The following is a 27477-nucleotide window of genomic DNA, read 5'->3' on the forward strand; positions in this document are numbered from 1 at the left end:
CAGAATAACCTTCCCTCCCATGGCTATTTATAGTAAAAAAAATTTACTATTCATTAATATTTTAATATTATTTATTATTTTAATATTATTTAAAAATAATATTTCAATCATTTTCTCACCAAATCTGATCCTAATTTCTATCTACTACTTTCTTCCATGCTAAGAAATCCAAATGCTGAAAATTTATTTTTTACTATTCACTTTTTACTATTTACTATTTACTTTTTACTATTTACTATTTACTATTTACTTTTTACTATTCAATTTAAAAAAAAATTTACTAAATAAGTTACCAAAAATTTGAACCTCTCCTTCTAAAATTACTATAATTTTATATCCAAAATTTACATTTTTCTATCCATTAAAATTATTATTATTAATAAAATACTAAAATTTACTATTATAAATATTTTTCATGGGTCTTACACTCGAGAGCGAAGGGGAGGGACTCGAGAGTGAAGGGACGCGAGACCGAGGGGAGGGAGGCGACAGCGAGGGACGGGAGGCGAGAGCGAGAGCGAGGGGCGGGAGGCGAGAGCGAGAGCGAGGGGCGGGAGGCGAGAGCGAGGGGCAGGAGGCGAGAGCGAGAGCGAGGGGCGGGAGGCGAGAACGAGAGCGAGGGGCGGGAGGCGAGAGCGAGAGCGAGGGGCGGGAGGCGAGAGCGCGGGGAGGGAGGCGAGAGCCAGGGGAGGCGAGAGCCAGGGGAGGGGAGGGGAGGCGCGAGCCAGGGGAGGGGAGGGGAGGCGCGAGCCAGGGGAGGGGAGGGGAGGCGCGAGCCAGGGGAGGGGAGGGGAGGCGCGAGCCAGGGGAGGGAGGGGAGGCGCGAGCCAGGGGAGGGAGGGAGGGAGAGCTAGGAGAGGGAGGGAGGGAGAGCCAGGGGAGGCGAGAGTGCGGAGGGAGCTAGGTTAACTTGGGGAAAATTTTGGGGAGAAAAAGAGAGGCTATATGCCTCGGGTCTGAGGCAGCAGAGGCTTATGCCTCGGTCCTTCCTACCAACCGATGCCGTATAGCTCTTTTACCTCGGGTTTCTCTTAACCGCGTCAGAAACTGCGTCAGACACTGATAATTAGGTACCAGTTGCCTTCACAACCGAAGTGATATATCTTTTTGACACCGGTTTCGTCTGAACCGAGGCCTATAAGGTCTCTTTAATTACGAAATTGCCACCGTGTCTGAATATGCAGCGGTTTTGTGTAAAAAGATGTCTATTGTGCGAGTTTAAATGTCTATTTTGTACTAGTGGTTGGTACATTTTAGCAATGTGTACCGGATTTTAGTAGACAAAAATACCCTTATATATCATGGATTCTAAGTTTTAAGGTTAAGGGTATTTTAATAATTTTCATTCTCAAAACTTAAAAAAAAAAGAGAAAAAAGAAACCCCCAAACCCTTATTCACCTCTCTCATTCCTGTAAACCCTTTCTCTTTCATCTTTCTCACTCCAATCTTTTTTCTGTCATCCCTACTGTAACCCCAATTGAAAAAATCAGAAACACCCTACTGTAGCCCCAATTGAAAAAATCAGAAACACTTGCCGTTAAACAATCTTACAAAAAAATGATTTTATAATGAGTTTTGATCTTATAATTTTTGTCTTATCTAATTTTATCCAATTTTCACAAGCATAAAGGAATTGGTAATTGACTTGGAAAAAATCAGAAATACTTGTTGTTAAACAATTTCTTACAAAAAATGATTTTATAATGAGTTTTTATTTTATAATTTTTGTCTTATCTAATTTTATCTAATTTTCACAAGCATAATGACATCCGAAAGAATTGGTAATTGGCCTAGAGGGGTTTTTTTAGAGATGATGATTCAACATATGCAGATGATGAAATTAGAGAAATTAGTGAAGATGGTGAAATTGAAGAGATCTTGAATGAACGTTCGCCTCAAGGTGAATATGTCAATGACTCAACTCTTTAGAAAGACAAATTGTTTAAAGGCAAGTGTTTCTGATTTTTTCAATTGGGGCTACAGTAGGATGACAAAGAAAAGGTTTGAGTGAGAAAGAGAAAGGATTGAGAAGAACGAGAGAGTTGAGTAAGGGTTTGGGAGATTTCTTTTTTTTTTTTTTAAGTTTTGAGAATGAAAATTATTAAAATACCCTTAACCTTAAAACTTAGAATCCATGATATATAAGGGTATTTTTGTCTACTAAAATCCGATACACATTGCTAAAATGTACCAACTGAAAAACAGGCGTACGCGCGTTAGCAAACCCCTATATATATATATATATATACATGTATATATATGTACATGTATATATATGTACATGTATATATATGTACATGTATATATATGTACATGTATATATATGTACATGTATATATATGTACATGTATATATATGTACATGTATATATATGTACATGTATATATATGTACATGTATATATATGTACATGTATATATATGTACATGTATATATATGTACATGTATATATATGTACATGTATATATATGTACATGTATATATATGTACATGTATATATATGTACATGTATATATATGTACATGTATATATATGTACATGTATATATATGTACATGTATATATATGTACATGTATATATATGTACATGTATATATATGTACATGTATATATATGTACATGTATATATATGTACATGTATATATATGTACATGTATATATATGTACATGTATATATATGTACATGTATACATATACATTATATATATATACATTATATATATATACATTATATATATATACATATACATATATATATACATATACATATATATATACATATACATATATATATACATATACATATATATATACATATACATATATATATACATATACATATATATATACATATACATATATATATACATATATATATCTATATATATATATATATATATTACATAATTGTTATATCTGTTATATTTAAAGTTAAAAAAATAATATAAAAGTATGTTTGATCTTATTTAATAAATTATTATAATTGACTCCACAAAACAATATAAATTATATTAATTACTTCAACTTTCACAAGTGAAATATATTTAATTATTAAAAATAAAAGCTACTAATATTTAACATTATAAAAATAATTCAAAAGTTATATTTTAGTTTATATTTTCTTTGGTTATTAATTATATTTGAGTTTTAATAAAAAAAATCAAAATAACAGTTACTTTTAAAAATTTATTTAAAAATAATTATATTATAAAAAGTAAAATAAAATATAAATTGTATATACACATACTTATAAATATATAATTAGTTCTGTCGTAAGTTATAACATAGGATAATAAATTCTCCTTTACATAGAACACAAAGAAAATCAATTCTCACCTTTCCTTTGTGAGCTCCGCTGACTATGATCTCTGCAACCTCTGCATGCATGAAAATCTATCTCCCAATGGTAGATGCCACAGTGAAAATAAGAATATCTTTCTAATTACACTTTTTTTAATGACGTGGCTTTCCCATGATTTCTTCGTATAGGAGCGAAGAAACAAAAATCTTCAATTCTCTTATAATTTATCTACGTCTTTTCTTTCACGTATAGAGTACATTTCCAAAAACAAACAGTGTAAATATACCTTAGATGTTGATCAATACTATAAGTGTTCATGAATAATTTTCCTATAAATATGCTAAACAGTTGCAATTATTAAAAATTACTTACTATTTCACACATTTACATTTAAATTTCATATTATTAATGTTTTGCAGAACGGATTCAAATTGGATTTTACCTACATCAGTTGTCCACCTGAGTGATATTCAGGATTAAGTTTTGTAATGAACTTTACCTATTCAATTTGCATATAACTATGACTCAAATTGTTCAACTGGGAGTCAGTATCAAAGTATTCTATTGCATCTCTTGTGATGAAAACAAAATTTATATCTCTTTTCTTTGCTTAACGATAAAAGAGTGTTTGATAAGTATTAAAAAAATTATGTAAAGTAATAAGTGGTGGATGGAATGTGCCTGCGTGCGCACTTCTTGCAAGATAGAGTATTAAAAGCTAAAAAGAGTTATTATTTCTAAACCTAGGAGTTCAGTGGCATATAGGACCCACCCTCAGCCCTATAAAAAGTCACCATGAGCTTCTTTCCAAACAACTCAACTGCTAGATTCCTGCTTCGTATAGCTCAAGTCAAGCAAATTTCCTTCAGCAACCTAATTAATCTCCTTTCTTTTCAAAACTAAATTTGTCACCAAATATACATGGCACAAAACAAATTCATTTTCTCTATGATTTTCTTTTCACTCATCATTTTCAGCCAGCGATTCCATTCCACTGAAGGAAGACATCTAAAACACAACCAAGTCCATAATGACGTGCATGGTGGGATTTCAGCAACAAATGCAGCTACATTAAAAAACGTGCCTCCACTAACGCCATCAACAATGGTTGGTGTAACTCTGGCGGCACCGCCTCCAGCTCGTGCTGTTGAGGATTTTAGGCCTACGACTCCAGGACACAGCCCTGGTGTAGGACACTCCGATCACAGCTAGCTTCCACGTGCATGGTGTCATTCTTTAATCATTCATTAATTTCTCTTATTAAAAACAAGTTGAAGAACATAAAAGAGTGCTAATTCTCAGTGTGTAGTCGCGTACTTTTGACTTTGCAGTGTGCTCAGGCTTGTCTCTTATTAAATTTGTGAAGGAAGGTTCTGGTGTATTATGTTGTTCTGATTTCATGGCTATATTCATTCGTTGCTCACCCTTGTTTCTTTGTTAGATAAACCAGTTCTTATTGTTACTCGTGTGATTCGTTTTTTGATTTTCTTACAACTTACATATTTCAATGCTGCAAATGGCAGTGTAGGTATGAAATGATGCACATAACAATGTATAAAGAAAATCACATAATCGATATTAAGTACCATATCAAGTTATAAAATAAACTTTCTAGTTTTATGTAAGAAAATTAAAATAAAGGTGGAGAAAGAGGTTGCAGAAGTTTTGTTATACACTTTCTAATCCTTTTCCTTAATTACTGTAGTTTTAGATTTTTTAAATATTTTAAAATTTTATAAACTCTCAGTTTTCAATAAAGCATTATAAATTTCTTTAAATTAATTATTATATTTACCTCTGTAAATTTAATGCATTTATTGAGAGGCTATTCTACTAAATTAATTCAAAAATTAACATATATTTTGTTATTATTATTAGTTTGCATGAAAGAACCTTAAATTACGTGGGATCAAGGGAGTATATAAGTCACCATTTAAAAAGATATTTACAGTTTTTTAACAAGGAATTTTACTGTGGTACAGACTAATAAAGGTAAAATCCGCGACTTACCTATAATCCTCAATTAATTTAATTTTAAAAAAAATTCAAAAAACGTAAAATTATTTTTAATTTTTTATTAGATAATTATTTTTATTGATATCATTAATCTTATTTATTTTTAATATTTAAGCTTTTTAAAATTAGAATCAAACGTTGGTTAAAATAAATATTAATAAATAAATTAGTATTATTTTATCAAATACTAATTAAAATAAATATTAAAAATAGATAAGATTAATATTATTTAATTATAATATTTATATTTATTTAAATTAATGTTAATTTTATGTATATTAATTAAAATTAAAACTAAAATAAATAAGTTAGTGGATGATTAAAGCTCCTTGTCGGGTTAGTAATCCTCCCAATTAAACCTAAAATAAAGAATGTGTTTATGAACTTTTGAGTTATCTCCAACTCAAACCTATATCTATATTAGGCATAAAATCAATCATCCCCAATTCACTATGTTTTGATCGCGGATGAGTAGAAGATTTTGATCATGTTGTTTAATCTTGAATTCAAGTTATAATTTGTGATTTAAATGTATATATTGTGAGTGATTTATTTACCCTTGATCTTGCTTTGATTAAGTGAATAATTTATTTAAAATTGTTGAAAATGATAGGTTGGGTCTTAACTCTGTATCCCTAAAACCAGAGTTCTGTTAATGTCTGCGTCTTCTATCTTGTAAGATATATGAACATATTTACTAAGTCTACCCATTCGAATGACCCCTAACCCTTGATGACCATAAAAGCAAACCACTATCTAAAAGTACTCATACACACTAAAGTGCATTATTATATTATACTGTGCATGTGCATACAAACTGCACAATGACAGTCAACTCAAAAAATTAGGACAATATTTCTTTTTGACAGACACATATAACAGTATTTATGCACTGCACATAATAGTGTTTCTCCACCTATGACCCATTAAACACAACTAAATAGTCTGTTAATCTTGATAGAAATATCATCAAGTTGTTCAGCTGAAAGAAATAAATTAGAAAAAAAAATAAAGGAATACTAGCTGAGGTATCTAAGGAATATATAGTATGTTCTTCCGGTCAGTCTGATAACCGGACAGTTTTTTCCCCTATGACCTTAAATAAACTGGTAGTCCAATTGGAGTTGTCGCCAAATTGAATCGTAATTAGGTTAGTGTTAACCTACAATTTTGTGATAAATTAGTTGCGTTCTTTATATATTTATTGTTAATATTATCATATTTTGGAGTTGAAAGACTTTATCAAGTGAAAGATTTCACGAGGACTCCATAAACTAGTTAAAATTTATTCACTGTAACTGATTAATATTTTAATCCCTAAATAATATAGAATACTTTCTATTTTCAGCATAACTATTGTTTCCATTTCTAGGCTTTAAGTAAGTAGTGACATAAAGGCACTCACTAGCGTTTGTGTCTAGAACAGAAGAAATCGTTTCTAAAAGTAACAAGTTTATTAATTTGCATTTTGAGTCACTATAACCCGACAATTGTAGATGTAGCAAATGCTGAGAAGCATTTTGAACGATATAACAACCTGTTGAACCCAACCAATGATAAACTAAGCTCATGCAACAACATGCATGAATAATACAGAAGCTGAAATATGGAATGAAACTTAGGACAACAATATACGTTGATGTGCAGCTGAACTAGTTTTGGAAAGCTACGAGGAATTGCTTATTTACATTGCTAATTTACTGCCCAATTTGGTTTTGTTGAGCATGACCAACACCTGGACTATGGCCAGGGTTTGTAGGCTTGAAACCACTTTCTGTGCCCTCAGTAAAGTGAACTTTAACATCAGAGCTTTGAACTGCTACAGTTGCTTTCGTATCTTTATCTTCTGCTGCAAATTTTCGGTGACCTACACCAGGACTGCTCCCTGGTGTTGTGGGTCGAAAAGCATTTGTGTCTCCTAAACCTTCAACATCATCTTTTGATATCACGAATGAGTCAACTTTCTTATTCTCTGACGATGTAGTAGGAATAATAGCACTGGCTTTAAGAAGAGGGGATGGATTGTTGTCCAGCTCTACAGTGTCCTTTTTCGAGGAATGCTGATTCAATGGTTTTATTTGCCTGCAATGAGATACAAGGGAGCCATTGAAGGCAACTAGTGCTAGAAAAATCACAACACATCTTGGTTTGGCATGAAATGTAGCCATGACTATAAAGAGAGAACAATCAAAGGGAAATTGAGCAAGTTAGAAAAGATTTAGGAAGCAAATTTGAGAAGCTAGATGATATGACAAGTTGGGAGGATCATGGGGTATTTATAATATGTTGAATGTGTAGATATTCTCAGTGAGTTGATTTGACTAATTATGTGGTGTGTATAATATTTAAATGTAGTGCTTATATATGTCAAATAGTTTTTATTCTATGGCTCCTAGCTCTAGAGTGGGTCAACATGTTCTTTGTGTACAAATAAATATAATGGGGTTTATATTAATAATTTGAACTTCACTTTGGTACTTGTCTCTTTTCATATTCACCTCTTATTCTGCTGCCTATTATATAAATTATTAGAGCTTAATTACAACTAATTGATCAGAACCATCTCTATGCTGTGCAATTATATATTGGGAAGAGTAGAACTGTGAAGTCTTCAAGTAGAAGAAAAATAATTTACTAAAAATATTTTATTGGGCTTATACATTTTAGCTTGTGTTTGTTTTTGGGAGTAGATTTAGGAGAGGGCATTTGAGTGAATGTGAGGAGAAAAACAGAAGTAAAATTTGAATTGTTTGGAGTAAAGAAAAGATGATGGGATTAAAGAAAATGAAATAAAAATTTATAAAAATTAATGAGTGATGAGATAAATGTGATAAATTAAAAAATAATAATTTAATTAATAAAAAGATAAGATTATTATTTTATTTTTATATATAAAGTAATTTAATTTAAATTGTAGATAGTGTAAATTATATTATAAATGTGATTGATTATTGAAACTGAAAAAATTAATATTGATAAAAATATAATAAATTGAAATATGAATTTTAGACATTAAGATGAAATAAAATTTTAGGAATTAGTTTAAATAAGATTAAGTAATAATTTGACTTTAAAAAATTATTTTAAATTAAGATGTAGTAAAGGTACAAAAACAAACTCAGACACACTAGATAAGTGGAAAAGTGGAAAAGAAAAAAAAATTAAGGACAAAATGGTAATTGTGATGAGAGTGAAATAATTTTTCACTTAAATCTCCTCACTCTAACGAATATCATTCTTTCTCCCACTCCACAAAAATTTTCCAAATCAGTTGATACAAACAAGACTCGTCTACATTTTTTGCTAGAATTTTCCCGTACGTGTAAAAAATCAATTTATTAAGTATAGTTATTTTAGAAATATCGGACTTCCTATTATTTAATTTGTATGGTTTTTGCAATAATACATTCACTAGGCTGTAAATGACATTTGAAATCGTCTAATAGGCTTCGATTCTAAAAAAAATTGAAATCTTTCAAAACACAATAACATTTTAAAAATTATTTGTATAACTATATGCTTTGTTTCTAAAACAATCTAATGCGAAACTTTACGTTTTGGTTCAGATTCGAAATCAAAATACTACTCTTTTTCACCTCATCTTGATATACTTTTATTTAGAAATTGAAATATAATATAGAAAACAATCAATGTCAAAACTCTTTGCGTGTCTTATCTTATGTTTTAACGTTCATTTTAATATGCTATAAACGATAAACGGATCTTACGATGTCAAATGTTGAGTCTATGGAGCAAGACTTTTGTAAGTCAACCTTTCTATGTATAAACATATTAATTTTTGCACTTATTATTGTTTTTACTCGGATTTGAAAAAAAAAATAACTTGTGTATTACGAAAAAGAATTCCAAACCAGCCATTTAAAAATCCTCAGAAACACTAACTTAGTTGTATATGAATAACCAGAGTCAATTGGAATGGCAAACTAATTAAATGACCGATTCAAAGATCTAACAAAAAAAACTTAATTTGGTTTTAGTAACAGAGGATCTGAGAAAAATTAATGGCAAAGTGCTTTACCTGTTTTTAGTTTATATGTGACGTTTATCCTTCAAACTATCCCAAACATTTACTGAAAACTATCTTTAGATTTGATATTTTTATAAGTAAAATCCATTAATAAAGATGTTATAACTTGAATACAATAAAAAATTCTTCATAAAAGATAAAAAAAAAATACTACAAGAAAATCCTAAAATAACACTATAGTAACTAATTTAAAAACTAAAAATGATTGATAACTAACATAATTTCAAAAATTATAACCCATCTGTACATGAGTAATTAAAATAATTTTTATTATGAAGTAATCCCTAAATATAATTTCAAAAATTATAATCAGTCTTTCCATTAGTAATTAAAATAGTTTCTATTATGAAATAATTTTTAAATTAGTCATTAATATTAATTAACAAGTTTTAACTACAAAAATAATTTATTTCTAATTAAAAAATTAGTTTCTAAATACATTGTTTTCACAAGTCATTATTTAATAATTTTCTTATAACAATAAGTTACAACATCAATATAAATGATAAAAAACATCAAGCACTAGTTTTTTTTTCTGCCAAAACTAAGCTCAAAGATTAATTTGTGACTGATAAAACAAAATATTTATAAACTATATTTTATCCGTTCCAATCTAAAAAGGATAAAATAAATAATAATTTTTCCTGACTTTAATTAATTATTTATAAAACTTTTTATTTTATTTTCTAAAGTTTATATCACAATAAATATGTATGTATATAAACTAATAGTAAATTAAGTATAAGATAAAACTATAAATAAATAATAATAATAATAATAATAATAATAATAATTAATTTTATGTTAAACTTCGAAAATCCCACTTCAATAGATACATATAATTCAAGTAGACGGTAAAATAGTGTGCCAACATAAATAACAAATTTTTCCTTTCTAAAACAGAATTATATTAAATATAATGATAGTGTTGTTAAGAATTCTTACTATCCTATCTAATATGTATATTAAAAAGCATAATCTAATAAAGTTTTTAAAGTTTCTTTACCGGAGTCGAAAAGTACATTTATTTAAACCACTTTTATATACTATAATAAATTTTGATAATTTCACGTCCGGGTTATTATTTATTATTTTATTATTATTTATTATATTATTATTATATTTTCGTGATAAGTATTATTTCAATAAAAATATACATTATTCATTTTAATCCTATAAATATGGTTAGTATTATGCAAGGAATACATACACTCACACTTTATCATAAATCCTAATACACATTATTATTCAAAGATCTTAACTTTCTTAGTGACTTGAACATACGAGACTGTCTTGCAGGGAATCTCCCTTCTCTCAACAACAAGGAGACCCCTTTCAAATAAAAGAAGACTCCTTCCAAACAAAAGTTGTTTTTGAAATAGATCTCCCTAAAAATATATAGACTTCTTATTTGAAAATTAGGTCAAGAATATATGTCAAGTCACAATTGTCACTAATAATATATTATATAAAGAGATAATAGATTATCACAAACTTTTCTGAAAATATTTTTTTTATGATAATTGATTATCGACAATAATCAATTATCATATAATCTCTTTTGAAATCTTAATTTCAATTAGGTAATCAATTATCATTAATAATAATCGGTTATCATATAGTTTTTGTAGGGAGGGTTCAACTCACACACATACACATAGATCTCCATACTGGTAAGATATTGTCCGCTTTGGGTCAAGCCCTCACGGATTTGCTTTTGGTACCACTCCAAACGGCCTCTTATCCTCGAGTACATCATGGTCAATTCGGAACATCTCGTTGCCCCCTTTCACAATCCATGGTCACAACATTGAGCATCTCTTGCTCTTCACCTCTCGTGATTCATCTGGCTATCTGCCACTAGCCACTTGTCATGGCTTCACCTGATCAAGGAGGGACGTACTCGATTGAGTTCGGTCACCAGACCTGAATCATGGGCTCTGATACCATTTGTAGGGAGGTTCGACACACACATAGACATAGATCTCCGAACTGATAAAATATTATCCGCTTTGGGTTAAGTCCTTACGGATTTGCTTTTGGTACCAGTCTAAAAGACATCTTACCAATTGAGGTATCTTATGTGTATATAAACTAAATTAAATGTATTCTTCTTACCAAGCTCAATTAAATACATAAACAAAATATAACTCTTTTTCAATAGTTTTTTTGTTATGACTGAGTTCTGGAGCTAACTTTTATCATTATCAAAATTTACTCTTGAATAATCATCTTCTACTTTTGTCAATAACAGCATTTCAATATATAAGGAAATAACTTCTATTTAGCTATATATCGATACGAAGTTAAAGGGTTCTAGTTACATTATTCTTAAACCTTTTTCTTTTTGTGGTACACTTGGTCTGATAAACCCAAAATGTATGAATCATCTTTACCGTGCCACAGAAAAGCTTATTTTCTCAATGCTTTTAAAATATTCAAGAGTATACATAATATAAAGGGAAACTATATCAGCACCACATGCGGCCATTTAAAAACACTTTCTTTTCTTCCCATATTAATTCACAACTGTTACTTCGGTGATGAATCAAATCTTTCACAAGGTCCAAAATAAACAATAAAATATTCGTAAGAATTTTTCTCTAGTGCAAACAGGTACAAGTTGAAAGGTTTATGAAAAAGAAATAATTAAAAAAATATTTGGTAGACATGCATGCGCACCATCAAAAATGGAGCCTGCAGCAAGAAATGGGCATTGCCCCAACCTTCCCCGTCCACTACAAGTGAATGGCCTCTGTTTCTCATCAGAAATCCTTTTTGCTATGGTCGACCATTTCAACTGTGCACACATGTATGGGGTCCTCTGTTTCAAATACTATATACTATTTCTGTTTATGGGACGATAGTTTTCAAATGGGTTGCATGATTATGCAGCCGCAGCTTCAAACCTAAAAAATGATAAAGATTCTTGTATTTGTGTTTGACTTGCAGTAGCCACTGATACCTTGCATTTAATATTCATTTCATTGGGTATTAAATGGAAAGACCAAGATTTAGCATCGATACTCTAGCCGCCTTATGGTACATTTAATTAAGATTGCTTTGGTTAATGTATGGAACCCTTCTTCTGTCGCAACTTTGTCAAAATCATACAAAACCACGTACTACGTTAATGTTGCGTCTCTCTCGTCTCAACTCAGAAAGTTTAGTTTCATTTTCAACAAAATCGACTAGAATATTCTTATGCATCATGCTCTAAAGTAAAAATATAGCAATGTTTATTGTACGATGTGATGTATACTTGAAGAAAAAGCAACTACGGGTTCCAAAAGGATGGTTCATATGAGAACCATGATTTGACGGGGTTTCGTTAGTCATTATGGTGGAGTGAGATACGCATTAACTTTTCCGACAGAATAATCTTATTATATAAATTTTGACTATAATCACTATATATAAACTTTTTTTTTCGATCACTTTATATCATACTTTTGTCTTTCTTCTCACTTTATATGTATCTCTTTATTAGATGTATACTCTGTTATTAAAATTTGATGTTCTTTGTTAAGCTGTCTTACTTTGTGAAAAGTTATTAACTGCATTTTATGTTTTCTATTAATTTTGTATACATGGGATACAATTAAAAATATAAATTAGTAAATGAGGACTATTGTGCTTTAACCGCTTTAATCATACAATATATATGGTACTCTTTCCACCGAAATACAGAGAAAAAAATTTTCAGCATAAATAGATTTAGTTTTACCCTATATAATGATATTATTAAAAAAATAATTGGAAATGTATTTTTAATGTCTCTTTTCTTCTTGATATCAAGTTAAAAAAGTCATTTGGAGCAATTATCTATGAAGTAAAATCAATATAACTAAATGCTTCTTTCTAATTTTTTAATTAATATGAATGAGTTATTTTATTTTGTTACATTTGAAGCCGGAGGAGGTATTTATTCTATCATATATACAATAATGTTTTTATGAAATTTACACCGTAAAATATGAGATCGTGTACTTGCTAAACATTTTCTTAATTGCTACACTTCCTTTTTATAATTAACATATATCTTTTTATTCTTTCTTATTATTTTCACTGTTAATTGGCGACACCATATTTATTCCCTTCTCTTCCTAGGTATCAACCGTGAATTTGTTTAGATTATAGGTCAATGCCACTTATTGCCGAATAAACTTCCTTTTATTTTCGTAATGTTTACCTTTTTCGGAAGAAATTAAAATTACCACTTTAAGAGTTTGAGATTGTTTGATGGTAATAAAAATTAAAAAAAGTTATATTATTATTATTATTACTAATACATTTTCATTATTATAATCTTTGGACTTATAGATTCATATGGAAAAACAAACAAACTCATTTTTTTTCTAAGATGTGGTTGACGAGCTAAGTAAGCACAATTACAAATTGAGGGTCATATATTCTTTGAGACACGGAGGACAATAAATTTGTTTCTGTTGGTATTATCTGAATAATTATAATATTTATGAAAAATTCTAAAATTGACAATTACAAATATAAATATTGATAATATTTAGGTTTTAAAATTGGATATACATATCCACCTCATTTTTATTCGCCTTTGTCTTCTTCTCGTTTCCATTTTAAATATATCTATATTAAGGTTTGTCTTAGATGGGTGATGTAGGATACTCGGGATGATATCAAGCCTTGGTTAACAATGATAAACATGAAACTTACATTAACAAAGGTATTTCAACTTTAATGTCATCTAGTCACACAAATACGACTTCAGGTAATGAAAATTTGATTAATTTACATATAGTTTAGTAGCATATCTTTTGTGTCATATAATATCATAGACATAAGTTAGTTAAGATATTAGCTTCTGACGGACTTATTTATTATAATTTTAGAGTCTTTTAGAGAATGTTTTGCATCTAGTCATAACATGATATATGGTTAAATGTGATATCATAATATTCATATGCATGAACTCAATATATACATAATGATATAATATATTATTGATGATAATAATAAAAAAGACTATATATCCATGCTGCCGTAAAATAATGTTATGTGTTATTTGCATCAGTATCAATGTGTATGTTACTATTTTGTATACTTAAAGCAAGCAATCGTCTTAATAATATAATATGGTAATCTTATTTCAAGTTTTGCTGATAATAATACTTTGGAAGCTTAGATTCCTAACGTTATAAAATTTATATATATATAGCATGTTTGTAATTAAGATAAATACAGATTATATATTATTTCTTGATCTAGTATGAAATTATTTTGTGAAATAAAAGAATGATTTCATCAAATGTGATTGTAAACAATAATTAATTCTTGAGCCCAACCATATGAATAAAAGTTTGAGTTATATTCAATATTTCCCATAAATTTTAAATATTTTAAAATATTTGATTATATATATATATATATATATATATATATATATATATATATAGGCATTTTATCACGAAATAAACTAATATTTGATTATATATCATTTTTTAAAATCGTAATAATTAATTTGATAAATGACCTAATTATATAACTATCTTCACACCCTATAATCAGCTATCACACTCTTAGTGACCTAGTCTTGTATAAGTAAGATATAGTGAATACTCATATGGAAATCATATGATTTTATACTAAAAAATTTGTAAAAGATTTACGAGTTCTAGTGTGATTGATATTAAATGGATGTCAAGTAAAGATATTTAAGTGGTTATTGAAGCCGTCACTATTGTTTTTAATCCTAAATATTTTTATGTAGAATTAAACAATAATTAAATAATTTTATTTGAAAGAATAAATCTAAAAAAATAAGAAATCATAGAGATGACCAAATGATTGCACGCATCAACTAATGTGTGTGCGTTAATCAATGAAATTAAGTTAATTAATGAAATTAAGGAATCATGTGGGAGTGGTCAAGAAAGTAAAGTCAAGAAGGGCATAGTCCCTACCACTTGAGATTGTCACTGTAGATGTCGTTTTCGTAATGATAATGCATCAAATTACGAAAGAATGAATGAAGAAAATAAATAAAGTAATGGTGGAGATGGAGAATCTTCCAAAAGAGTTGGCTTCCAGAGACTATGGAACCTCACTTTTTCTTTACTACACAAAATTGAATAGCTAAAGTACGGAGAATCAATATGAAGGAAATAAAAAAAAAGAGATTAACTAGTACTATTAATTCTAAATTCTCAACTTTATTGTTTTTTATTTGAAAAATGAAATCATAAGATGCAAAGTGCAATAGGGTAGCTGTGGTGGCTAGAGTCTAGATTTTGTGCTGTAGTGCACGAGGGGTGCTTATTTAATTGCTTATTTTATTTTATTATTTAATAATCACTGTAACATGGTCACACTCACATTTTAAAAAGATAAAAAATACTTTGGTATTAGTGTCGACTGGAAGACAGAGGAATCTTTGGGGTCCCTTTCATCGAATCTCAACGGTATGCCTGCCTTCAGAATGTTAAAATAATACTTTTTGTTAAAATAAATTATTGGTGCAAATAAAAGCTTTCGAAATCACTTAATAAATAGGTTTCGGTTTTAATAAAAATGAAGTTTTAAAAACTTTTAAATTATTGTTTTATTTTTCTTCTTAGATATTCTTGGAAGTCACATTTCGATTAAAGATAATGTTAATTTATAATATATATATAAGTAGGTTCAAGTTTCACTTTACAGACTGGTTTTGTGGAATAAAATTAAGTTTAAAATCTACTTTTAACATAGTATCAAAATTTATCTTAGTGAGATTTGATGTTTGTTGGGTATATTGTTCCACTTCTTACTGGACCACTATCGAGTCGTGTACTATCAGACCACAGTCGGTAATTTATAAGACTAATATTTTATGAGACTAATATTCAACTTCAAACTAAATTACAATCTCAATGTTAAATAATTGATGATCAAAAGCTTGTTATGAAATGGACTTTCACAACATTATATAATGACGATTAAAAAGTTAATGTCGTCAAATGAAATGCGGTAACTTTTTTCTAATTTAGACGAACTTTACAACAATGGTTCTTTGACAATCGTCGTTAAAAGTGGTGAAGTGAAGAAACAACAAAGGTTATTGTATATAATCATCATTAAAAGTGATTCATATGAGAAGTGACACTCATTCGTGCACTCAGTTGTAACCTTTGTTTAAGACTCACTACCTTTGTCGTTTGTATCGTGTTGTCGTCGTACGTTTGTATGCCTTGCCACCATTAGTAGTAAGTCTCCACACCACTATTACAAGTTCGCATTCTTGTTGTCATCGCTTGCACACCATTGTTGGCCATTGCTCGTTCGATTGCTTCTTGTAACACATTGCTCTTGCCCTCGTGTTCGCTCTCAATTCTACATAAGTTTATTTTATTTTATTTCATTTTTATTTTTTAAAATGAGTAAGGTTTATTATTTGTAAAATTAGATATGATTTAAAGATATTTGATTAGTGTTATTACTTAAAGATAATTGTATTGTTTAATGTAATGTTAAATTTGTGGTTTTGATAATATTAAGAAGTATTATAAATATTTGTTTGGTTGTCATTGCTTCATAGTAAATCCTACCCCAAAGACAATTGGAAGCATTTGAAAAAAATGATGTTTTTTCTATTTTTTTTAAATTTATTTTTTGTATTTAACTATAAGCAACACCAAACTGTCATGATTTTTAATCTTTTAACAACAATCATTTGAACTGTCATGTTTTTTAATCTTTTAATAACAATCATTTAAACTTTCGTCCAAACTTTTAACGATGATTATATTTATGATGATTAAAAATCGGTCATTAGAGAATCATTTTAACCATAGGTAAAGCCCTTTATGTAACAGTGATGGAAAGATATATAAGATATCACATAATTACTTTATTAAGAGGCTTGATCATTTATTGGATGATCTAGCTCTTCAAGTATTTCATAAATAAAGTAAGTTGTTTTTGCTATTTGAAATTTGTCATTCGTATCTTGCAATTACAGCTTCACATTATTAAAATATTAATGGTTTCTTTTATTTATTTGCAGGACGAAGATGTTTCAAGATATTACGGTATATTATTGTATTTGAAAAACTTATTTAATTTAAATATTTTAAAGTAGAGATAGGTCTACTGTATATATTGTTTGGATTCATTCTTACATATTTAATGTGTATTTTTATCATTTAAAATGTAATGAACATTTTATATTTTAATACTTATATTTGATGTTGATTTATTTTAACATTTTAAATAATTTGTCTATTTATTATGACGAGAAAGTAATATGTGACAATTTCGCATCAACACAACTTCCAATGATGATGATAAAATTTATTATAAAATAATTAATAATGATCATAAATAGTTAACATTGTTAACAACAAAAATCAATTTTAGTAAAAATTTAAAAATGTCACAAATAAATTAGAATATTGTTACGACTAATTTGTCACCATTAGCTATATATTTGTGACAATTTATTATTGTTGTTATTGTATATAATTAAAAGTGACAATTATTTTTGTCACAATAAAACTTGATTTTAGTGACATTTAAAAATATTGTCACAAGTAGAATAGTGACAAAAGTACCAGCGACAATTTAATTATTGCCATAAGAAATTAATTGTGAGATATTTATAACTTTTAATGATGAATAATCACTGAAACTGATTTTTCTTGTAGTATCAGAGACCTCAACCACTCCACTATATATATGTATGAGAACAGCAACAACAACAACGTATTTACTTTCCTGAGTTTTGAATAACAGTTTGCCATGTAAAATTGTATTGGTAGGCTAAAATATACTAAAATAAGATTAAAAGTTTTTCTGTAGAATGGTAAAAATATTTCTAAGTAACAGGAAATTTTCTAATATATGTATGAAGAGAAACAAGGAGATAATTGAAAATAATAGATTACATGTTTTATTTATTTTCAAATTTGCATTACACATGAAGTTAACCCTGCAATTGTAAATACAGACAAATTCTAAGAAATTGATCCCAAGCAATAACAAATAAAAGCCACGACCCTACTACGGTCGCATGCAAGAATATAGAGTTTTGTGGAGAAGGAAAACCAATATGACATATAGTTTCAGACGAGCATGCAGTAATTAATTGTCGTGTCCAATTTTGTTTTTGTCAGCATGACCAACGCCCGGGCTGTGACCTGGATCGGTAGGTTTAAAATCATCATCTTTTGACTCCTCAGTCACGGAAACCTTAGCATCTGGGCTCTGAACTGCTAACAATGATTTCATGTTGTTATCTTTTGATGTAATTACTTGATGCCCAACACCTGGACTCCCTCCTGGTGTAGTGGGTCGGAAAGCATTTGTGTTGCCTGCACCTGAATCTTCCAATTTTCTAGCTTCCTCGTATTCACCGAATGGAACATTATTGGCTACGGTTTTTGTGTTTGGTAGGGAATGTTGGTTCAGTGGCTTTATATTTATTTTCCTGCCATGTGCTAGAAGGAAACCATGGTAGGCAACTAGTGCTAGAAAAATGAAAAAATATTTGTGGAGGGTCTGCGATTTAGCCATGATCACTGAAGAAGTTTGCAGGTTATGCAGAGACAAGAGAGAATGAGATATATTTTTAAGAACAGATGCATAGCAGTCATAGATCGTCGGGCTATTTATAATGTTGTTGTGTGTTAGTGTTAGTGCTCTCAGCTATGATTCCAAATGCTAATTATACAATTTGACTATATGGAGTGTTTGTGGACCGTTTATTTGTCAAACAGCTCAATTCAATGGCCCACTCCCTCCTATGCTAGTGTGCATGCGCCTAAATAAATTGAACTTGTCACTTTTCTATAACTATATGCATTTTATTTGAATATTGCTTCCTTTTGATCTTCCTTTATTCTTCTTTTCCTACATATAATCTTTATGTTTGATATCTGACCTTAGTTATTATATTCCCAGAGTAATGGTGAAGCTAGATGATTTATTTGTGTTCGGCAAATAAATAAATAAGATATATAGATTCTGGGGGCAATCTATATATTAGTTTTTCTGTGTAATCATATTATGAGAGAGGGGTTGAGTTTGGGGGGAAAAGTTAGACTGATTATAAATTCTGGGGCAATCTAAATAGATAGAAGATAATGGGGGAGAAAAAAGTTTGGTGTTCGTGAAGGTGGTCTGCTTCAATATAAGAAGATTAAGATGGAGGAACTAAAATATTTATTTGCCAACCAATTTTTGCCCCAAAGAGTTAAAATCGTCGAAAATTTTACTTTATGAAGATATAATAAAAGGTCGTAATAAAACTTGAAATGAAGATTTAAAGACTTAAAATTTTTGTTCTTCGTATTAATTTTTGCATCTAGTAAAGTTTTGATATCAAAACAAAATTAGAATTTGAAATTGAAATAAATTATACACGAGAAAAGGGCTATTGTTTTCAAAAGTTCTGTAAATAATTGCGTGAAAAGATTTACATTGGAAGAGAAAATATGTATTTTCGTGTCAATAAGATTATATGTACGTACAAAACGAATATATATACTTGACTACATGGCCTCCATAATTCATTCTAATAATAGGTATATATTCATATGTTTTTTTTTATAGAGTCGTGTAAATTATAACGTTTTTAACTGTAATACTTTGTTTATTCTTTTATTTCAACTTCTGTTTTCCTGACATGTTCTCAAGTTGGATTTTTCATAAGTACCATCTTAATACTATTACATTTACAAGGTATATAATAATAAAAAAACTCATTCCTTTGTGTTGTGGTAATAGATTCCATTGATTTTACTATAGATGTGAGTTAAACGAACACGAGGAGAAAGGAAGAAAGAATCTCTGTACTATTCATCTGAATCAACCAACGAATATGAGGGTAAAGCTTTGAATGTATAGAAATATTCAAGCAAAGCAAAATACAACAAAAAACAGAATGACGGTATAAACCGTTCGAACAGATGAGCAGAAGGAATGTGCAGAAGATGAATGAGGTCATCGACAAGCTTTTTGCCTCACAATGTGGCAATCAATTTCCACATGTTTAGTCCACTCATGGATGGAAGGTAGGATTTTTGGCAATTTCAATTGCAGAATTACTGTCACACCATTTTCCAAGTATTCCAAGAATCTTATGATTCTTAGCATTAGGTTCCTTGAACATTTCAGTATTTTCCAATCCATTCACTGCTTTGAAAAACCAATGTCATAAAAATATTCTTTTCCTTGAAAGTCAAAGAAGAAATAAAGACTATGGTGCAGTAGTTCTTTTACCTAAAATTGTTAAATTTTCATTGAAAACAATGCTCATGAAGACATTTTATCATTAGAAACTGATCCAAAGCCATCTTCCCCAGTTTGATGTGAAGTGAAAATTTATTTATTGCAATGTAGTAATTGGTATTTGTAAGGAATAAAGAAGTTGAATTGTAGAATATGTTGGAAGTTAAAGTTCTGCAGGCAATTGGATAGTTGTTGTTTCCCTTGTAGCTCTCTTTACTCTCTCCAGTATTCACAACATATATAGCATGCCATTGCAAATTATCTCTGCCTAACAACAGGTACCGGTATATGCAATGTGTGGCTTGCTGTTTCTTCACAACAACAAAAAAATTAGCCACAAAAAATCGAAAATACAGGGGAGTGATCTTCGTCTTAGGGATATTTTAGTATCTTGAATTTTAAATATATTTTATTTATTTTGCCATAGAGAAGTCCCTTGAAAACATATTTTATTTATTTTGCCTTGAATTATAAATAGAACTGCTAGCAAATTGAATGATAAGATATTTGGGAGACCAACTCTTCCCAGGAATTCCAACTAAAGCCAATCTCATACTATAACACCTAATTTGTTATACAGACTCTAGTGCAGAGAAAGAAAACATTAATAAAGACTGACATTATTACGCGTCTGCACTAGTTTTGGTGTTTCCAATTATATCTTAGTTTATATGACTAATTTTCCTGTCCAATTTTTTTTTGGTGATAAGCATGGCCAACGCCAGGGCTGTGACCTGGTCCTTCAGATTTCATGGTGTTATGATCTTCTGATGTAATCATTTCATGGCCAACACCACGACTCGCTCCTGGTGTAATGGGTCGAGAAGTTTTTGTGGAGCCTGCACCTGAATCTTCCAATTTCCTAGATTTCTCATAGTGTGGTGATTCAAAGTTTGTTTTAAGTGGTGGAAGGTGCTGCTTCAGTGCCTTGATGTTTATTTTCCTGCCATGTGCCAGAAGGAAACCATGACAGGCAACTAGGGCTAGAAAAATGAACAAGTATTTTTGCAAGGTCTGAAATTTAACCATGGTGAATGAAGAAGCAATAAGAAGAAATAGGTAAGAAACTAGAGAGAATGAAGTCGTTATCTCAGTTACTATAATGAAGAGAGTTAGATTCAAAGAGAGGTGATATGAGAAGTTATGAGATCCTCATGGTATTTATAGCATGTTGAGTGTCATTGCTCTCTCTTTAGATTCTTATTGATACTTAATGCAATTATGCAACTTGACTTAAATATGAGGAGTGCAGTGCATCATGATCTGCGAATGTGGACCAGCGCAGTCATTCTCTTTTCTATGCGTAAAATAGATTTGGCTCATCATTCTCTTTCCAGATATATACATTTCATTTGATAACTGCTGCTTTTAATCTCCGTCTCTCCTTTTGCTATAAAAAGTTTGCTTACATGAATTTTATGTGTTAATTATATTATCTTAGTTAGAATATGACAATAACGCATGGTCTGATAGATAAATTAGATTTGCAAAAGGTGAAGTTAAAAAGTTCATAATATGCTAAATTTATGTGAATTAACTCGAGAAGGACTTCTAGAATTCAGTCAACATCTTGGTTCGTGATATTTAAAAATTAGAGTGGTAGAAAACAATGTTAGTGTGAGACAGGATCACGGACAACTTGACTAGATTATAAAAACGAACAGAGACTCTTCACTGTCACAGAGTGACACTCACATGGAGGGTCACCAATAATCTGACCTTTTTTTTAAACTAAAATGGCTAATAAAATAAAAAGAATTTATTTTTAAATTCATGGAAATATATATCACATGTGGAGCAAGTTATTTTTTTGTTTCCCTTCGCAAGCAGACAGAAATGGTTGAGTTACGGTAAAGCAATATATAAAAAAAGAATTAGTAGACTTGCGCACCATGAGAATGGAGGCTGCAGAAAGATACGGAGATTCACCAGTTCATTCCCTCCACTTAGAGTGGAATACTATTAATCTCAGATCTTTTACCTTCCTCCACAAGTTGCAGTGAAATCACATCATTGCTCAACATTTATAATATCTTTCACTGGATCTTCGACTCTACCATTAATAGATTCTGTAATTCATCAACTTCAGAGTAAATTTTCAATAAAATTTTAAATTGTATTTTTAATATAATATTATTTTGTTAAAACTTAATGATAAATTATATAAAATTATAATCCATTATAATAATCATTATTAAAATTATATATTTATTTTTCAGATAAAATTCATTATATTTACGTCATTTATTCAAAATAAATGAAATTTTTTCACTACAAAATTTAATTTAGTATAAATTTATAATTTAAAAATATGATCAAATTAATTCACAATCCAATAACTTGAATCTGATTAATTTAATAGACTAAATGGTTAAATATAAAATTTAAAATATTAAATTCGAAATTGGGTTAAGTTAAATCTAAATCCAACTGAACGGATGCTTACTCTCACATTTCTTATATTTGGGAGTTTAAATCAATTCAAAAAGGTTTAAGATAGTCTTCCACCCATGTCGTTTAAGATTTGTTAATATTTGTAGAATGTGAATTATGGGAGTTATGGTCTAACACTGTCACGGGTACTCAAATTATACTTGTCTTCAAGGTTTGATGGAACACTCCAATTGTTGGACTTGAGCCAAGTGGAAAAATAATTACGGCACTCCTGTTATTTAAGTATGTCTTAAACTAAATATAAGGGAATGAGATAGAAATTAAGGTCAGTCTTATCAAAAGAATAAATTGAAAAATTAAAGTTTAAAGTTAAAAATAATGTTTAGTTTTTTCTATAATAATAAGTTTCCTAATTCGTTAATATTCAACCTCTCATATTTCCACAAAGCATTTTCATATAAATTAAGAATTCACCATACATTTTTCTTCTAAAAGAATACATTGTATCTTTTTCAAGTGATTTATAATTTTCAACATAAATAAAAAATACTATTCAAAATATAAAATTTAAAGTTTGATAGCAGAGTTGTGTCATATGTATAAAATATTAATTATATATATATATATATATATATATATAATATAGTATATATAATATAATATAAAACATAACTCTATTTGCATTACGACTGAGTATCTCTCGATGGAGAACTATTTTTTTCTTTTAAGAGAATTTTTTTTAACAATTTTTTTTACAACTTTTTTACAACACCTACGTGGTGGTTTGCGATTGATCCGTTTTAAATATTTCTTTAAAAATAAATTAAAACGGACCAATTGACACGTGATTTATTATCAAAAAATTGTTAAGAAAAAGTTGTTAATATATCAAAGTCTTTCTTTTTGGACGGGGAACATTTTACATAAAGTTAGAGATAGTTTCATTGCATTTCGATCATAGATTGAGAAAACCAAACACTATAATAAAAAATCCAACAAATAACAAGATTAGGTTATTAACTTGTATAATAACAATTATAAAACTAAGAAGGATAATGGTAGATTGACACACCTATATTCATTTGAGATAATTTTTATAATATGAAAATGAAAAATAGTGTGTCAAATGAGTGTAAAAATATGTAAAAGTATATTTTTTTCAACTAAGAAAAGGTAAAAGTCCATTGGTGATAGTATAAATAAATATTCTAAGTAAAGTAGTAATGTTTTTACTAAAAACTAGAGTGTAAAAGTGTTTTATATAAGTACCCTTTGAGAAGATCGAAGCCAAAGAAGACTCAAAGGACATTATATGAACAAAATCTAAAATTGTATAGAAATTACAATTTATCAAATGATATTACGATTTTGTTATCTCTTCACGAAGATGAAGAGAAAACAAACCCTAACACATTAGGTAATATTGCATTTTTTACAAATGGAAGAATAATTCATTTTATAGTTATTTTCACTTATATTCTATATTTTAATATTTCTAATTCAATTTCTCATTAAATCATAATATTAATTTAGAATATATATTAAATAACCTTGAACAACACTTATCAATAATATCATTTAAGACTTCTTATCTTATGATCCACATATTTTCAAGTTTCGTGCATTCTATTAATAAAAACAACCTTATCAATGTAGAAATATATACTATTAGTCCCTTTTCTTAGATTGAAACGTATTTAATCCAAAAGTCTTTTAAGAACTTATTCCATCAACTCAATAAATCCAAACCTTCACAATATTAATCTTATATTGACAACATCCTTTTCAACCATACAATTAAAAAGAGAAGAGAAAAAAGAACCAAAACTCAATTAAGATTGATTTTACTTACCAAGATTAAGATTTATCTTCAAATCAATTTATTCTTCCCGTATCCATAAAACCTTGCTCTTAGAGAGTTTCAATATTATTTAGTATTAAAATTACTTATAGAAATACTTTAAAATAAATTAAAATAAAAACCTAACTTCTTTTTATAAACTTCATTTCTTAAATACTTTAAAATGTATGATTAAAATATCTTGCGTTTACATTAGTTCTATAGTATTTTAAATTTTTTAAATTCACTTTTAGTGTTTATAGTTTCGTTATATATATATATATATATAATTTTAATTAGTATAAACCTTTACTAACATATTTATTTCTTTAAAATTTTTAAATTGAACAATTTTAATTCATAACTGATATTAACTGAAAATAGAGGTGTGAAGTACTCATATATTAATGATAAATTTTAATATTTTTATTAATACTTATATTATATATTAATAGTAGATACAACTTGCTTAGATGTAAAAAAAGAGTAAAGGATTAAAACTAAAATTAAAATTTTGTAAAAACCAAAATTTCTCGTTTGGTAGGGAATAAACTGAATTCATGTTAGAAGATTTCCCTATTTTGTACATATTTTTCATTCCAAATTTATCTTTTGTAATATAATTGTTGTTAACTGATATTTTAATGATAAAAATTATTTTAAGATTTTTTTTTGAATAAAAATGTTATAAGTTCTTCCCCTTTTTTTTCATCATATTTGTAGTTTTCAAATAAATATTCAAGTATATAGTGTTACTTCCAAAAAAAAATTTCTTAAAACTTAAAAAATGCAAACACACAACACCTACACCTGCTTTTGCTGGTTATAGATAAAGTAAATACATACATATATATAACATCTTAAATATAAAATAAATCACCAATTTGTATTTTGTTATTAAAAGTGTTATCGTAAGATTTAAAATTATTCATAAGAATGGTTCCATTCTTGGTAACATTTATTGTAAGATTTTGGGAGTAATGATTGATGAGTTCAGTGCAGACGAACTAATATTGTTAAAGCTTTGCAGTGTTGATAGATTGGTGGTAACTTTTGGACTCTACCCTTTTAAAGAGAAAGCAATTTACTATACATAGTAAGTAAGCATTTGAAATGTCTTGATTTTATAATGTTTTTGGTTTTATAATATTTAAGAGGTGGAAACATTGATGAATGTTTAAAGTATATAAATACTAATTTTAGAAATAAATATTCAGGGCACTCATGTGAATGTGACTTAATCAAATTATGAAATAATGTTGAAGAGGGCAAGCAAAGTGAAGTCAAAAGTAGCATGGTCTCAGTCCCTACCACTACAATATGCTACCAAGCCACTAATTTTGGCAATCACATTATATTTTATCAAACAAGTGTTAATGGCACAATCTTTATTATATTTTTTTAGAAAATATCTTACAATTACTTAAAATATATTAAATAATGAGTTAAAAATTTGAATGAGGCCAACAAAGGAAGAGCATAAATTAAGATGGAAGTGGGGAGAGTCATATACACTCATAATGTTGGCTCCAGGGACTGGGGAACAACCCCCACTTCTATGCCCACTAACTTAGTTTCATATGATATTTTATTTTAGAAATTTCATAGTGATAAGTCCTGTTGATGTAACAAGTAAATATCTATTACTAAAGTAATTGAATTTCATATTATTTGAAACAAAATTCATTTTTTTTATTTTATAAGTTGATAAGAAAATTTTCACAATTATTCAAAAAAACGAGAAAAATCAATTAAAAAGAAGATTGTCAATTAACACGTCATTTCATTCAAGCAACGTTGTGCTATTTAAGCACAATTACGTGACAATCTAGCATTGTCGTGTTGCATATAAAAAGAAGAGAAAATCAAATGCTTTAAACTAGTAGAAAATAAAGTTGTTCAAATTAATATATTTGTTAAATTTTAGATATCAAAAACACTGAAAATTGTTTATAGGTATGAATTTTAATGAGAGACAGTTTGATGACAACAAAAAGTCATTAAATTCATTTCTTCGGTCAGACGTGATAGTTTGTTTGACAAAAGGTAATTTTGGGAAAAAAAATGCTTAAGCATTTGGGTCCAAAAAGCTGCTCTTAGTTGCACGATTGTAATACATAATGTTTGGAAGGCAGTTTCCTCATGCACCTCCATAAATTTTGTCTTGTATCTCTATATAAAATAAAATATTTTATCTTTTTTATTATATAATTTGGAAATCAATTTAATTCTGAATTATTTTTTATTTTAAATTATTCAATTTAAAAGTTATTGTTTACTTATGAGTTTACAATTAAAAAGAAAGTAAAGTTGTTATATGAAGGTGCAGGAAGAAATTTATGGAAGTTTAAGAAGAAATTTTAAGAAAATTACTCCCTTCACCACCACACATTACTTCTTGTACCTCCCCATTTATTCTTTTGCCTTTCAATAATATTTAAACGGATGTGAATGTGCGATTCTTAAACGGATGTCAACATTCATGAACGAATATGGACATCCGTTGAAGGACAAACGGATGTCGATATCCGTCCACGGATGTTAACATCTGTTTAAGGGGAATGGATGTTGACAACATAGCTAGTGTATACAACTGTTTTAGTGCAATGAATTGTCTCATAGGCCTTCCCGAGCAATG

The 27477-nt window shown here is 28.8% G+C and overlaps 3 protein-coding genes across 3 annotated transcripts; all 3 read right to left on the reverse strand.

The window, feature by feature from the left end:
* Positions 1–6751: 6751 nt before the first annotated feature.
* On the reverse strand, positions 6752–7546 carry LOC124826552 (uncharacterized). Its single transcript, XM_047299388.2, has one exon. It carries the CDS (start codon positions 7482–7484, stop codon positions 7014–7016), a length of 471 nt encoding a protein of 156 aa, XP_047155344.1. The 5' UTR covers positions 7485–7546; the 3' UTR covers positions 6752–7013.
* A 10753-nt stretch (positions 7547–18299) lies between these two features.
* LOC124826555 (uncharacterized) lies at positions 18300–18937 on the reverse strand. Its single transcript, XM_047299392.2, has one exon. The coding sequence runs from the start codon at positions 18887–18889 to the stop codon at positions 18458–18460; it is 432 nt and encodes a 143-aa protein (XP_047155348.1). The 5' UTR covers positions 18890–18937; the 3' UTR covers positions 18300–18457.
* A 2106-nt stretch (positions 18938–21043) lies between these two features.
* LOC148206754 (uncharacterized) lies at positions 21044–21716 on the reverse strand. The gene has a single exon (XM_088114669.1). It carries the CDS (start codon positions 21632–21634, stop codon positions 21281–21283), a length of 354 nt encoding a protein of 117 aa, XP_087970795.1. The 5' UTR covers positions 21635–21716; the 3' UTR covers positions 21044–21280.
* Between the last annotated feature and the right edge of the window lie 5761 nt (positions 21717–27477).

This window comes from Vigna umbellata, chromosome 1 (assembly GCF_029865625.1).
Source record: "Vigna umbellata cultivar VRB3 chromosome 1, Vumbellata_1.0, whole genome shotgun sequence".
Lineage (NCBI taxonomy): Eukaryota > Viridiplantae > Streptophyta > Magnoliopsida > Fabales > Fabaceae > Vigna > Vigna umbellata.